The sequence below is a fragment of the Rhinolophus sinicus genome, linkage group LG05 (genome assembly GCF_036562045.2).
Source record: "Rhinolophus sinicus isolate RSC01 linkage group LG05, ASM3656204v1, whole genome shotgun sequence".
NCBI classification, from domain to species: Eukaryota; Metazoa; Chordata; class Mammalia; order Chiroptera; family Rhinolophidae; genus Rhinolophus; species Rhinolophus sinicus.
Genome location: NC_133755.1, coordinates 138,957,867 through 138,974,052, shown reverse-complemented (window position 1 = coordinate 138,974,052; position 16,186 = coordinate 138,957,867). Strand labels below are relative to the sequence as shown.

General features: G+C 35.3%; 1 protein-coding gene across 12 annotated transcripts in view; it reads left to right on the top strand.

Annotated features, from left to right (window-relative positions):
- Window positions 1-16,186, top strand: part of AK9 (adenylate kinase 9) — a 109,866-nt gene that overhangs the window by 62,388 nt on the left and 31,292 nt on the right. For 9 of the 12 annotated variants that reach the window (XM_074333408.1, XM_074333410.1, XM_074333407.1 and 6 more), the window contains exons 20-27: window positions 1,368-1,444; window positions 4,267-4,407; window positions 6,656-6,742; window positions 7,202-7,402; window positions 7,834-7,955; window positions 12,456-12,668; window positions 14,245-14,505; window positions 15,454-15,578. In XM_074333408.1, coding sequence (XP_074189509.1) covers window positions 1,368-1,444; window positions 4,267-4,407; window positions 6,656-6,742; window positions 7,202-7,402; window positions 7,834-7,955; window positions 12,456-12,668; window positions 14,245-14,505; window positions 15,454-15,578 — 1,227 coding nt within the window. Of the gene's footprint in view, window positions 1-1,367; window positions 4,408-6,655; window positions 6,743-7,201; window positions 7,403-7,833; window positions 7,956-12,455; window positions 12,669-14,244; window positions 14,506-15,453; window positions 15,579-16,186 lie in introns of those variants that run through there. The other 3 variants (XM_074333409.1, XM_074333419.1, XM_074333418.1) reach the window with 3 other exon arrangements.

The window sequence follows — 16,186 nt, the reverse complement described above, 5'->3', positions numbered from 1 at the left end:
TTAGGGTAAAGGGAATCAAATATATGGTGATGGAAGGAAAACTGACTCTGGGTGGTGAACACACAATGTGATTTATAGGGGATGTAATACAGAATTGTATACCTGAAATTTATGTAACTTTACTAACAATTGTCACCCCAATAAACTTTAATTAAAAAAAACAAAACAAAGGGAACTCAAATTACATCAAAACTTGAGGCTGAATCACAGGATTCGGAATACAGTGAGAGAACACCCCCTATTAACAAGAAACACATCTGTTGGGAGAAGAGTTCTGATACTGTCTTGTGAAGAGAATATAGTATATAACTAGATTTTCAAAGGAAGGGGAAGAGGACACAAAGAACAATAATATGAGAGAATGACAAGCCTATAGGGAAGACTGTCCCAGAGTGTTCCACTGGTATAAATGGGCTCTACTTTACTTAACTAGTTCCCTGTTGGTGAATACTTGGTACAGTTTTTGGTATTATGTTTTAAAAATGAAATTATTTTGGAAAGAATGCAACATTGTTGTACATGTTCCTTTGTGCAATAGTTTGCTGATTCCTGAGGGCTAAATTCCTAGATATAGAATTTCTATATCAAAAGTACACACATTTTAATTTTATAAATATTGCCTCTCTCCATCATTTTACTAACTTTCCTTATACCTGTATTCACCATTAAGGCAGGTTGAGTTCTTCATCCCTAAAGAAAACTAGATTCCCTCCAGATATTTAAGTTCCCATATTCCAAATCTCTTTAAATTTCATCATTACTGTGTTAAATCAGAAAATGATTATTCTGATTACAAAGATAAATGTATAAATTTTCTATTTATTCAGTACAGAAAATTTTTTAAATGTAAAAAACTTAAATAAAATTAAAAACTCTCGTAATGCCACCATCCAGAGATAATTACAATTATAACAATTTGACTAATTCTCTTCTAGTCTTTTAATCATTTATATATATTTTAATTACAGAATTGAAACTATTATACATAGTTTTATATTCTACTTTTTTCACTTAACATTATGTTATGAACATTTATCTTTTAATCAAAAAAGGAAATGGCACAATTTCTGCCATTTGGCATTTCAACTTGGAGTTAGACAATCCTTTTTTAATTTTGACAGGTTTCCTAATTAATAGTCAAAGTTTTTCAAAGTGCAGTATTCCAACTTGTCTTTCAAAACAAAAATCCTGAAAATTAACTGACCTCAATATGAGTAAATTAAATATTTACATTGTAAAGTAAAAAGTGTAATGAATATTGTAAACAATTTACTCTTTTTTTTTACCACTGTAAGCCTTAAATCCTATAATTTTGTGAAATGTGTGAATTTCCTGAGATAGTTAAATTTTGAACTTTTTTATTTCAGAAAAGCCAAAGAAGAGGCATTGAGACTAGAAGAAGAAAATCAAAGAATACTGGAAGCTATGAATGAGAAAAGAAAAGGCAAAACACAGATTGATATGACTAATAATTTGTCATTTAATTTTGTATTGTTACTGCAAGCAGCTGCATTATTTCAGTGAATGATAGACAGGCTGACCATATTTCTCTATTTGCTCATGAGAGTTCAGGTTTATGGTTATGGTTCTGATGTATTTCTTTGACCTCCTTTCAATTCTCAAAGTGTTCCAATTTGGACAATAATTTATATGTAGTAATGAATTCATAGGAAAAAGACTCCTGGTACAGATACTCACGCACCCTCTAAGACTGGTACACAGCAGGACAACATGTGCAGCATGTCTTAAAATAGTTGCCCTTGTCATAGATGACACATATTGGGATTATTTCTATTCGAAGGATCCTACAGAAGTTGAGAAAACTGTCAAACTCTTACTATACCCATTGTCTTTGCACTTAAACTTATAGAAGAACTTACTACTAAAAGTTTCTTTTAAGACTGGCGTTCTTAACCTAGGGTCCAAGGATAGAATTCAGGGGTCTGGTAACTTGAATGAGAAACTAATCATAACTTTATTTTAACTAACCTTTAATTGAAATTTAGTTTTTCCTTAGACTAGAAATTAATATAGGCAAAAAAACACACAATAGTATTAGCAGTAACTTGACTTTGTCACTAATAGAAATGAAGATATTTTTACACCATATTAGTTTTATATATCTTATTTATGCATATCCCTATCCCCAAATTGTGGTAGTTATTAAACCAGCTATTAGTTCTTGTTATTTAATGCATTAGTAAAGATGCACAAATTTCTTACAGCACAAGAAAATTTTTGATATCTTTATGACTATTTCAATACAATTGGCTTCTTACATATTTTATTTTATAAGATTGAAAGCATTATTCTAAGAAGGGGTCATTAAATTTCACCAGACTGCCAAAGGGGTCCATAGCTCAAAAGAGTAGAGTATCTGTTTCAGTTTTCCATTGCTGTACAAAGAGCCACCTCAAAACTGTAAAACAACCACCATTTTTATTATACGCACAGTTCTGTGGGTCAGGACTTTAGGCTTATCTCTGTTCCTCAAAAATCTCGATTCTGATTTTAAATAACCACCTTGGAAGTAGATTCTCTGGCCCCACTCAAGCCTTCGGGTATTACGGCTCTGATTAACATTTTCAGTACGACTTACGAGAGACCCAGAGCCACAACCATCAATAAGCCACTCCCAAATTCCTGACCCCAGAAACTACAAGGATAATATGTGATTATTGTTGTTTTAACCAATACACTTTGGGGTAACTTATTCTGAGGCAATAGATAATAATACAACATATACTTAGTCAAAATCACAGATAGTACAAGGATCATATAACACTTTTCAGTCCATTTTTTACTTACATAGTACTCACATTATCCATTAGGGTTCTAGAAAACAGTATTGGAACTTTTTACAGTTTTCTGCATCATTATATAAATTTTTTTATTTGTATGTTTTACAAAGTACCTACTATACAACTTACAAATAACTAAATAGATGCATATTGGAGGTATATGATTTTGTAAATTATTTTTTATTTTTTTATTTTTTTTACTCTAGGAGATATTTAGTTGAAAGACATTTTGAGATTCTGGTGTAGAGCACATAACTTCATCCCAAACCCTAATAGGATTCAGCAAATGCTGCTTCTCCCTCCTGTGTATCACCATAACATTCTTCTTGTAACACAAAAGATTCATCACATTCTCAGTCATATACTCGGAAGGAACACATGTGTTTAGCAGTCCTGGTCAGACCTCGAGATATAATGACACTTCAGGATGCTTTTCTTGGGTGCTTAATCACCCAGATTTAGGTAAACATCCCTGTGCCAGAGGTATTACACACCACTGGAATGTGATTCTTGGAAGGTGCTCACTGGGATTCCCGCAAAAATCCAGAAAACAAGCTCGTTTATTTTCTCATGTCATCTCTGCATAGAAAGTACCTTGTTTTGCTGTCAATTTCACAAATATATTAAAGGATTGAGGAGATAGATTTTTCTGACACCACCAGTTACTCCATCTCCTTCCTGAAAGACTTCCATGCATTTATTTCTGATAGTGGTCATCAGCAACTACAGAAAACGTGGAGTTATGCTTTTTAAATTTCCATTTAACATATTGATCAATATACTCTATTACTTATTAGCTGTAAGAAAACAGAGTCTAGCGAGGTGCTGCCCAATAGAAATATAATGCAAGCCACATATGTAATGATAAATTATCTAGTAGACACATAAAAAGTAAAAAGAAACAAGTGAAATGAATTATATTTTATTTAATATGCAATATCCAAGATACTATTTTGACATGTAATCAATGCAAAAATTATTGATATTTTGCATTCAATTTTTCATACTAAATGTAAAATCCATTGTGTATTTTATGCTTACAGCACATCTCAGTTTAAACCAGCCACATTTCAAGTGCTCAATAGTCACACATGGTTAATGGCTACATATCTGACAGTGTAGGTCTAACCATTCCCTTATTGACTGGACATCAGGGCTGTTTCCACTTTCTTACTGTTACGATATTTGGGACTGCTACAAACAATTCCTCTTTTAAATGAACCCTTCTGCTCGTGCTCCCATAACTCTTTGAGCACATGACGATAATCCTTTACTTACCACTACATTTTAACAGGTAAAATATATAGTAGTGTATCTCTCTCTCCCCCAGTAAACCCCTTGCTCTGGGAGGGCTGGGACCATTCCTTATTCTTTGTTTGGGTCTGAGCACTTCTCAGAGTGTCTGGCTCCCAATTAAATGTTTGCTGACCTTATCTGAATGATAATTTATTTTTTCTAAAAGCAGAAGATCCTGAACCTGAGGCTGAAGAGGAGATTGAAGGTGATGAGACTTTTATTCCCGAAGGGTCTGAGGCCCTTGAGGTAGCCGAGGAGACTGGGGGGTCCTTACCTGAGGCGTCTGAAGTGTCCTTGGTCCCTGAATCAGGTTAGACTTAATTGGCAGCCATATCCTTAATTCTACTCATGTCTATTGGTGTGTTTGTATGTGCACGCGTGTGTATATGTTTATCTGTTAATAAAATGGAAGCAGGCTAAGAATGGAAAAAGGAGCCTCCAGATAGCAGCCATTTAGTCCAACACATGGTTTGAGTGCAGTAGGAAGCCAGCTCTGCTCTGCCCGTCCTGACACTCGGGAACAGGGCCAGCTATGTCATTTGTGGGACACATTGTTCAAAAGGTAGGGGGAAAGTGCCATTAAAGGTAGGAAAATATAAAGCTTTTTCTTCCATAATCTCTCTCTCAACTTATTATGTTTCGCTTTTTATTTGCTATTTAATGTCATTCTAAGTAAAGAAAAACTAAAAATTTAAATTATTAGCATGAATTTTACCATTCTCCTTTATGTTGTGCAGTGCCATTTTTAAATGAAAATATGAGCATTTAACTCATATGCAGAATCACTGAAACGACACAATTCACATTTCACAGCTCATACATACATAGGTATTTCATTCTCACCAGAACACTGAGTCTGTTTTGTGCACAAAACTAAATCAGCTTTTTATTTCACTTCTTAATATGCACATATTCTACCAACACTCTCTACCTTTAACTTACTAATGACTAAGGAAAGACTGAAAGAAAAAGGAACATTGGTTGTCCTGTCTTTTCTTTTCCTTCTGTCATCCTTTTCAGCCTACGTATTTACTACAGGAAAGTAACAAGAATAAGAAAGGATATGATGGGGTTCCTTGGTCATTCATGTCTCTCTGAGCGCTCTAACCTTTTTTCTACATCTGAAGCAAGTTCTAGTTCCAAGGGAAAGCATGGTCTCTCAGGGCTGTCAGCATCCTCCCCTGCCTGCTGTCACCACTCAGTCACCGTACTCCCACGCATCGTGGGTCCCCTGGAATTGTGCACTCATGATGGGGCATCAGGAACTCTCATAAGAATGAGATGGGAAGATCTGGCAAACACATATTGTGCATATCTCGGCTTATATGCATGCTCTGTTGTCCCGTTGAAGTCACTTCGGATTTTGCTTACAAAACACAGTTCAAAGATAAAAATTATTAAAATTTTCAAATTGACAACCACAGAGCATTAAACTAAACATGAAGCTATTCTGAGTGAGGCTCTGTACAACTGCACAGGCCACACGCCCAGGAAGCCAGCCCTGCTGCAGAGGTGCAGTTTGCTGGGTTGAGGCAGGGCAAGAAGGAGTCTGTGGGCAATGAAAGGCACTCTCAGGACCAGAGAGTGGGCTTAAAGCAGCAAGATACAGGGTACCCCACCGTGGAGGGAGGGAGGCTCGTAAATGCTTCCAAGCAGAGTTAGTATTAGATTCAAAACTAATGCTACAAACTGAAGGTCTTCAGATACTTGGAACTAGATGCCAGCCTGGAGCAATTCAGAGCTGGAAACCTGCTGTTGGCTGGGAAAAGAACCAGGAGTAGGGGGAATTTTCACACTGAGAAATCTCAAATTCAACATAGATCATTTTTACCACAAGGATTGGTATTAGCTCTATGGGACAATAAGAATAAAATTAGATTCCCTTGTGCCAGACAGAGGAGCCAGCAGGGTGAAATACCCAATTTTTTTTTAAGAGTGCCACACCTCTATTTATTTGTGCTGCCACCCACAAACCCCGTCATTTTCTTTAGGATCTAACCAATTAAGCTGACAATTCTCCCTCCCACCTACCTTTTACAAGATAGTCCATAAAATATCAAAAGAAATAGAAGAAACTGACATCCATTAAATATAATACATCAAACGTATCCCCAGAGTTCCAGTTTCCATAGTGTCTCACATTTAGTATTTACTAATGTAACCGATCTAGGGGACAATTTAGTTTTATTGCCTTTTATCTCCTTACTATTTCTCCCAGGGAGCCTCCTTTGGATGTTCTAAAGCCAGCATCTTATTCCATTTAGGGTCAGTTCTAGCTCAATGCTGTCGACATGACTGTTATCAATCAGAATTGTATGTTCCATGTGTCAATTATTATTCTGGTCAATGTCCGTTAGTATAGTTAAGAATATTCTTCATTTTCTTCCTTATACTATTAGGTATTTTCAGGCCATACTTTACCTAACAAGAACTGGATTTTTCAATTAGACATAGTGTATACAATTTAAACTGTGTTTGAAATTTTCTTTGTGCCAAAACTCTGATAAAGGAACAATGTTTTAAAATTAAAACACTAACTATTAGATTTCTTTTTTAAGTATCTGAGCCTACTGGGGAAGCTACAGTTGGAACAGAAATTCCAAAAGAATCCAAAGAGGACCTAGAAATTACATTACCTGAAACAGGTTAGCTTATAAAAGTAGTGCATAAAAGTGTTTTTCATATTCTCCTACAAAGGGTCTAGTCCCTTATTTTAGGCATAGTACCAACTTTCTACTTACTTTTTTCTACATCGTTTGCCAGTTGATGTGTTATATATATTTAGCTTCTTACATTAAAAATGTATCTAGCCAGCTTATAATACTTTTTCATCAAATTTTATTTTATTAACAGTTAAGGTTACTATATGAAATGCACATTAATTAGCCAAATAATTTTATTAATAGGTAATAATTTACAGCCAATACAAAGAATGAAGCATAATTAAAATGTGAATTTCTAAATCTACATCATTGCTCAGAACACTGAGTTTATTTCTTTCAACTGTTTTTAAAATATTATAAAGTATAAATTATTTTGGCAATATGGCTAAAGATATCATGTTTGAAGCCTCTTTTTTCTTTCCTTTAACCTTTACTCAAAAGTCATACTACCTGAATTTCCAGAAGATGCTTATCCTGATGTTCCTGAAATGGAACCAATGAAAGAGAAGATTAAATCTTTCAACTCTGTCTGGAAACCTCTGGAAACAGTAATCACTGAATCTTCCACTCAGATTTTCAACTTGGAGATTGCTGGCAAAACTCCAGAGCAACTACTTCAAAAAGTAGTTGAGACTATGGAAAGTAAGGGCTGTAATCCTAACGTTTACTGTCAAGAGCTAGTAATATTATTAAACATACTGTGAAAGTTTAAAGCTTTTCTTGATGGTCCATGACGTACAACATTCAATATATCCAGGGATGATGTTTAAAATATCTAACAACTCCCATAGCGCAGGCATCCACTAATCAGAAAAGCGGTGGGGCACAAGCGGCACTGCCACACTGGCCAGTTGTCACATAAAGCATTTGTAAAGGCTGATTTGCATACACATTTCAGCTAAGAGATCAGTCATCATGATTCGTTTTCTTAATCTTTGACTACTGTAGTATGCTAATATAATTTTATCATAAAATTGTATTTCCATATTTTCTTTCTTTCTTTCTTTTTCCTTCCTTCCTTCCTTCCTTCCTTCCTTCCTTCCTTCCTTCCTTCCTTCCTTCCTTTTTTACAGAACCTTTCCAGTATACTGGATGGGAGCTAAGTTTGGAAGATTTCGAAGAAGAAACAGAAGACTATCAGGCTGAAATAGAAGCTGATGAGGAGCTAGGAGAAGAAGATGAGGAAGAGGAAGAGGTATGAGTCAGAGATTGGGTTTTTTCCAACTCTGTGTTGCAGTGTTTATGGCCCATTTGATCTAACAGATCTTTCAGTCTGTTAGGCTCCCTTGGCCTATAGGTGGTGTTTCATTTTTTTTCTCTCTGTGGGGTTTCAGGTCTATTGCTCGGGTGCTCTCAGTGATGTCATTCTCAAAAATTGTGACAGGCAAAGTGACTGCTCTCCGCATAGATCAGGAGTGTAGTAGCAGATAGGCCACCTATGTGTTGCTGAGGCCTGGACAAGCCTAGTCGTTTGGAATCCTCGTATTAGCACAGATTCAGAGTCAAGGAGGACTCCTGTCACACATACAGCTCCTTCTTGGTCTTGAGCAGGTCAGAGAGACCACAAACACTCCTGGGTGATAGCTGCTGATGCTAACATTCCCCAGGAAATCCACAGATCTCTGAAAACAGAATTTCTTTTAGGACTTAACCACCTCAGTACTCTGGTCCCTCTGATGTTTGCCCCAGGTACTCATCGAGCGGTAGTGGTAAAGAGTGCTGCACAGGTTTCTCCCCTCAGATGTGCATGATCACCGCCTGCCCCAGCAGTTATTTCACTCTAAGGAGTTGTTAGAGCAAGGAAGGGAGTGTCCTCAGATCACCACCTTCCCAGAATCCCTTGCTCCAAGGCACGGCACCACCACCATCGTCACTGCACACATACCTCACATTCTGCTTCTAAAATTTATTTAGGGATAATTCTACGCAACCCATTCTAAGGCAATACTGGAGTCAAAAAATATATGCCATTTACAACAATTAACTGTAAAAACAAAATAGATCAAATGGATCAAGATATAAAAAGCAAATGCTAGCAACAAAAAAAGAAATGGCATTCTGAATATCAATAAAAGTAGATAGAATTCAAGGAGAAATGCATGTTTTAATGCAAAAAGATATTTTATACTGTAAAAGATAAACAAAACTGGGCACTAGTTAAAGTGCTAAGAACAGCTTTTAATCAGTAATAACTATTGCGATAGGGAAAAGAGTCCAGTGTGAGCTGAAATCAACTTTGGTTGAGTTGGATGGACATACAGAAGTGAAAGAGAGAATTAAGGAATAAGGAGGGGGGCAAGCAGGAGTGAAAAATTACAAAGCATTAGTTAGTCAGTCAGTCAGTTTAAAAAACAATTGAGCCAGCTGTGTCTGCTAGGTGGCAGTTATGTAAGTCAGGATTCTCTGCTCCCATAGAGACTAGGAGACAGAGAGCCTGTCCTCAGGTGCTGGCTGGAACAAACAGTCCATTTTTTTGGCAGCCTTGAGTTAGGCAGACACGAAAAGAGAGTAGGGTCATATTAGGGATGTGGCCTTGAACTGTTAGAAATTATGTTAGTGTTTATTAAAAGTCTTTTTAAATTTTTTTTCCAGCTTTATTGAGAAATAACTGAAAAATAACATTGTGTAAGTTTGAAGTTGTACAACATGATGGTTTGATACATGTTTATATTACAAAATGATCACCACAGTAATGTTAGTTAACACATCCATCATCTCACATAATTACAATTTTTTGTTTGTCGTGAGGACATTTAAGATCTACTCTCTTAGCAACTTTAAAGTGTATAATACATTATTGTTAACTGTAGTGACCATGCCATACATTGGATCCCTAGAACTTACTCATCTTATGACTAGAAGTTTGTACCTTTTGACCAACATCGCCCCATTTCCCCAACACCCCAATCCCTGGCTACCACTGTTCTACTCTCTGTTTCTATGAGTTCAGCTTTCTTAGATTCCACATATAAGTCAGATCATACAATACTTGTCTTTTTCTGACTCATCTCACTTAGCATAATGCCATCAAGGATCATCCATGTTGTTGCAAGTTGCAGAATTTCCTTCTTTTTTACGGCTGAATAATATACCATTGTATATAAATATACCCCATTTTTTTAATCCAGTCACCTGTCAGTGTTCAAGCCTACACCCATAAAGAATGAACATTCTCTTTAATGCTCATATAGTAGTTCACAAAGAAAACCACAATGAAGTATAAAAAGTAGAAATCGTACAGATCACCGTCTCTGATCACAATGTAATAAAACAAAAAATTAACCCTGGAAGGCTAGTACTTCGCCATTCCCCCAATATAAACACTTGAAATTTTAGCAATACACATATTTTCTTTCTAAATGTTGATAAGTTAAATAAGAAATCAAAAATGAAATTACAGACTAATAATTAATGATAATTAAAAGATCACATATAAAAGCTTTGTTGCACGGCAGAAGTAGAAATTAGAGTTGCCAGATTAAAAATTTGAATTTCAGATAAATGAGTAATTTTTTAATGTAAGGTACATACTTATGTATGGTATATACTAGAAACCTTGTTTTTTATGTGAAATTCAAATATCACTTGAGAACCTGCATTTTTATTTGCTAAGTCTGACAACCCTACTTTAAGAGCATTTTTTTTTCCCCTTCTGCTTCCCCCCACCACACTCGGGTTCAAGCGTTGTTTCTCAGTCTAGTTGTGTAGGCCACAGCTCCCTGGCCCATGCTGGTTTTATGAGCCTTGCGCTCCCCCCGGCTGAGGCAGTCAGTCACCAGTCATCGGTGGACCGCTCACGGTAGCTCTCACCGGCTGCTGGCCGCTCACGCTGGCCTCCAGCCGCTCCTGGCAGCACATGGCAGCACACGCCAACCTCTGGCTATCTCAGCAGCCCAGCTCCAGGGAGAGCCATTGTTCACAATCTTAGTTGTAGAGGGCACAGCTCACTGGCCCATGTGGGAATCGAACCGGCGACCTCGGGCATCAGGAGCATGGCACTCCAACCACCTGAGCCACCGTGCCCCCTAGAGCATTTATTGAAAGACTGGAAAAATTAATTGAGCATTCAATTCAAGAACTTGGAATAAAGCACCACAAAATAAACCAAAGGAAAAGAGAAAGCAAGAGATAAAAGGCAAAAATTAATGAAATAGGAAAAGAAGGCCAAATTTTAAAAATAGACCTAATTTCAAAAAATGAAAAGTTGGTTCACTAGCAAGAGCAATAAAATAGACAAATTTCTAACAAGTCAAATTAGGTAAAAAGAAGCAATACATAACATTTGAAACAGAAATTTACCAGTATATAATCAGATTTTAAGAAGAGGGTAATTTTAAATTACAGGAACTTTATACTAATAAATTTTAAATCAAGATGAAAAGGATTGTCAATATACAAATTACTAAAATTTTCTTAGAAATAAAGATAAAAGCTGAACAAACAAAAATAATAGAGGGGAGTTTTAGTTCATTTCAAATATCCCTTCATTGAATAGATAATTCGTATGTTGTTTTAACTCTTCTACATCATAGAAAAAGATCAATACTTCCCAGCTCATTATGAAGCTTGCATAATCCTGATACAACATTGAACAAGAGTGTTGCAAGATACTAGTCACAGGCGTGTAAAGTACAGCGTAGAGTATATAGTCAGTAATATTGCAATAAGAGTGTATGGTGTTAAATGGATACTAAACTTATCAAGGTGATCACTTTGTAAGTTATACAAATGTCTGATTACTATGTAGTATAGCTGCAACTAATATGATATTGAGTGACAAATATAATTTTAAAAACTAACATTTAAAATAAAATTTAAAAAATAAGAATGATAAAAATTAAAAAAGAGTGGTACAGGAAAGGTAGAGATTAGTCTCATTTTTTTATCTTTACAGAAAGTTGTTCATTATATTTTGTTTTGGGGGAAAAAAGATGCATGTAGTAGAATAATCATGTAAAGTATTTCCATTGGTATTTTTAAAAATAATATATTTGTGCCTAAATATCTATTTTTGTATGTATATTGTTAATATAGTATTAGAAGGAAAAAGGTACGTGAGAGGAAATTTTCATTCTTCACACATTGTGATGTGTTTTGAATAATTTACAATAAGCATGTATTTTATAACACAGAAAATTATTTTTTAAATATACTTCCACTGCTTTAAATAAATTACAGGAATCCCTAAAGGCTTTACACATAGCTTCTTTATTTTTCACAATTGAAAATATATTACACATTTCCAATGGACTGAAATAAAATAGTTCCAAATTACTTGATTATATATCCACTTAGTAGGAAACAAAGCAAATCCTGAAACAGCTCTCATCTCAGTTTCAGTGGGTAAGAAGTTGTGACCCTGGCTCAGCTGTTACTTCTTGGCAGTTACTTTATTTGAGAAACTGACCCTGCACCAGCACACCCTGGAGTTTTTCATTACACCTGTGTCTGTAGAGGGCTGGGGACGCCTTGATTCTCAGTGCTGCTTTATTTCCTTTATGAAAATAAAGAAGCTTGAGATGTGAACTTGGATATGAGAAACTGATTTTTTAATTAATTGAAAGAGTATAAGAACTGGCTTTTGCAAATTGTTTTAAAGGTGTATTGTTATGGTTAAATATTATTCAAGCGACCTTATTTTTCAATCCCCTGTTTAGTATTAAAATATTTCCCAAATGTTAAATAATATTTCTAGAATGAAGAGAGAGTGAAAGAGAAGAAAAGGCATTTGGGAGACACAAAGCACTTTTGTCCAGTGGTTCTCAAAGAAAACTTCATCCTACAACCAGGCAACGTAGAAGAAGCAGCTAAATATCGAGAAAAGATCTACTACTTTTCAAATCCTGAGGCTAAAGAAAAATTTTTGGAGCATCCTCAGGAGTATGTGGCTCATAACGAACCATTAAAGGTGAGAACCATATTCCTGTCCTAACAATTGTGTACTTTTGGGGGGACTTAGTACATCCACCATTTTACTTAATAGTGAAGTCCTCAATATGCTATAATAATGTAGTGAAAATTTCTAAGTTCCACAAACAATTTTTGAGAATATAACCTAAAATAATTATCTGTTTTGATTTGTATGGTTATGCCTTGTGTCAAACTAGCACTTAATATTTGTCTTTTTAGCTGAAATAAAAAGACACATTTGAATTTGCTGCTTATACATTTATTGAATTTTATTTATATTTTATTTTATTATTACATGTATTTTATTCCTTAAACAGCTATGCCGGTTAGTCTCTTTGAGCAGAGCCGTCTGCTGATGATAAGACAGGATTTAGGGGAAGTGTAGGACTTAGGGGTTGGTGTTCTTTCAGTGGGTTGGCATGTGATGATTCAGGTGAGACTGCTGGGGACCTGTTTCACACTCAGAGGCATGATTATGGGGGCAAGTCCGTGCCTGATTGCTTGACTCTCAAGAGCAAGGGCTGGCACTGCTTCAAAAATTACAAAAGAGTGTTCCCCGAGGTGGTGTCCTTGATCAGTTAAACTGTTTTAAAACTGGTTCAAATAGGTATAGAACAAGTAATCTTCTCTGAAGTTTGTGGGAACTTTTTTTTAATCCTTACTTGTTTATCACCATTGGAACTGTTTTCTACTTTCTTTAAAAAACATTTATTAAAGCCAGACACAAAGGAACAAATACTTTCTGATTCGACTTATACAAGGTACCTTGGATAGGTAAATTCATAGGGACAGAAAATAAAAGAGTGGTTGCCAGGGCCTGGGAGGAGGGGAGAAAAGAAGGTGCTGTTTAATCGGTACAGCGTTCCAGTTTGGGATGATGAAAAAGCTCTGGAGAGAGATAGTGGTGATGGTTACGCAGTGTTGTGAATGTACTTAATGCCACTGGATTAAGTGGCATTAAGTAAATTAAGTACACTTAAAAATGCTTCAAATGGTCAGTTTTATGTTATGTATATTTTACCACAATAATAAAAGAACATGTGGCAACATTTTATTTATTTTTTAAAACAAAGCACACACATAAAAGCATGAGCTTTAGACAAGAGTCCTCATTTTTATGTTTTTCTCTTCCACATGGGTATATATTCTTTCTAGTGTATATAATGTTTTATAATCTTTTTTCACTTATTATATCATAGGAAATTTACGTATTTCTACATAGATCACGTAATGCTTGATCATTTTGACATACCATTTTAATAAAATGTATTGTTTGAGTTTTTATCATGTCAAAAAAGTATCTTTTCCATTTTGTTAATTAAAATTTTTTTTTAAAGCTCATTTTATTTATTAAAGGCCCTTTGGCACATGATATCAAGGTGATCTTATGGTTGCTGTTGCTCCAACGCAATGAATCATGATAATTGATACCCTAATGTCGAACATCCTTGAGTTTGTGAAGTGATAATTCAGTCTTAGGGAGGGCAAATAATTAGCCTTATTTGTTCTAATTCCTCAAAACTTCCTTTCCTTCACTCTCCCTTTCCCCACCTCTCCCTGACTGCCCCCCACAGGCTCCTCCATTAAGAATATGCCTTCTGGGCCCCCATGGCTCTGGCAAAACTGTCTGTGGAAGACATTTGGCAGAAAAATTGGGCGTTTTTCACATTCAGTTTGAAGAATTTCTTCAAGAAAAACTAATGCTCAAAACTGAAAAGAAAATTGGACCTGAATTTGAGGAAGATGCTGAGGAAGAACAAATTGGAAAACAAGAACTTGAAGAGCTTGCATTTCAGGCCAATGTCACAATTGAGAAAGAACATACAAAGAAGCCGGTAGTAATATTAATACTCTCTTTGCAGATAGTTGTGTGTACTGGTATTACTTTTGGAAAGTAGAATATATGCTGTATAAAACTCTAGAAAATTTCTAAGAAGCAGAAAGAATTAGCCCATAAAAGTCATTTAAGAGTCATCCTCCCCATATGTTAGATGCAGAACTTACTGTTCATCTAGAATATAAATTGAGTTTTACATGTCTCTAATAAAAATCAGAAAAGCTTTCCCTGACACGAATGTTATATAGCATTTATTTGAGACTATGTTATTTGATATGTCTCACCTCGACTATAAGGTTTTCCATTATTGTGTTGTCTGGTTTTTTAAACCATATATCATAAAAATCTGCTCCAATGCCAGTGGAGATCTGAAAATATTAATTTCTAATGATACCTCATACGAAAGTTTGTATGTATCTCTTAGACAGTTTCTATCTGGGGCTGTAAAGAAAAAGTTCTTAATTGTAGCTCACTTTTTAACCATTTCTGATATAGCTAGACCCTTTTCTTCTCCAATGATCCCCTGTAAATTGACCCAGGTACATATTGTATTTCAGATGGCTGCCTGGCTAACCCATCCTTTAATCAGGATCTAGGTTAAATAAATAGAAGATAGATGACAAAAATCAGTTAAGCCATACAGATGTGTGATCTAGATTGAACAAGGTTTTAGCAAAAAATGATGAGACAGGTATCCTGAGGCCATGTATGAAAAATCAGTTATACTAATCATTAGTAATTCCTCTTAGCTATAATAGATATAATGTAATATTTAAAACCATATTCAATATGGGTTTAAAGAAAAGAGCTCAAATTTTAAAAGGTTTACAAGCAACAGTACAAAAAATAACCTTTGGAAAGCAGGTCTTATCTTAATCAACTAAGAATATAGTATTGTTTATTAATATAGAATTTAAAAATTTTGTTTTCTGATTTTTGTTTTTAGCCTCCAGAAGTAAAATTTACAGAAGAAGAAGAAGCAATCAGATTAAATCTAATGGAAAATGAGCTGTTGCCTCCAGAAATTCTTGAAGCAATTCTTTCTGAGTGGTGGTTTAAAGAACCAATATGGTACCTTAATTTATATAGGTTTATACATTTATTGACTTGTATTTGCTTTATTCTCTAAAGTTAAAATTGTAATCCAACATCAATTGAAGAATTTTCTCTTTTATTCTTATGTAAACTAGTGATTCTATACATTAAAAACATCTGGGGAATTATTCCAAAATTACTGATGCCGGGGACCCTAAGCAAAACAATTAAATCAAAACCTTCAGGACTATAAGGTTGGGATCCAGGCCCTGGTATTTTTGAGAGCTCCCCAAGTGATTCTAATGTGTAGTTTCAGCTGACTGCCCATGTTCTAAACCTATGTACACTAATGCTGGGCTGGACCCTTTTCCCTGTCACCTTTTAATAATTACCGTGAAAATCACTTAATAGCTGTATATGGTGTTATCCCTTTATCTAAAGCCAGGAACAAGGCTGATGCCAGACAGGACACGTGTAGGAATCTCCAGGTCACCAGAGTTTAAAACTTCACTTCATTTTCCCAACCAGAATCTCCTTATCCACCAGCAGACAGGGAAATGATATTTACAGTACTAATAGTATAAGAACATCGATAAACAAATTTTATGTGCCAGGTACTGTTCTATGCATTATTCATATTAATT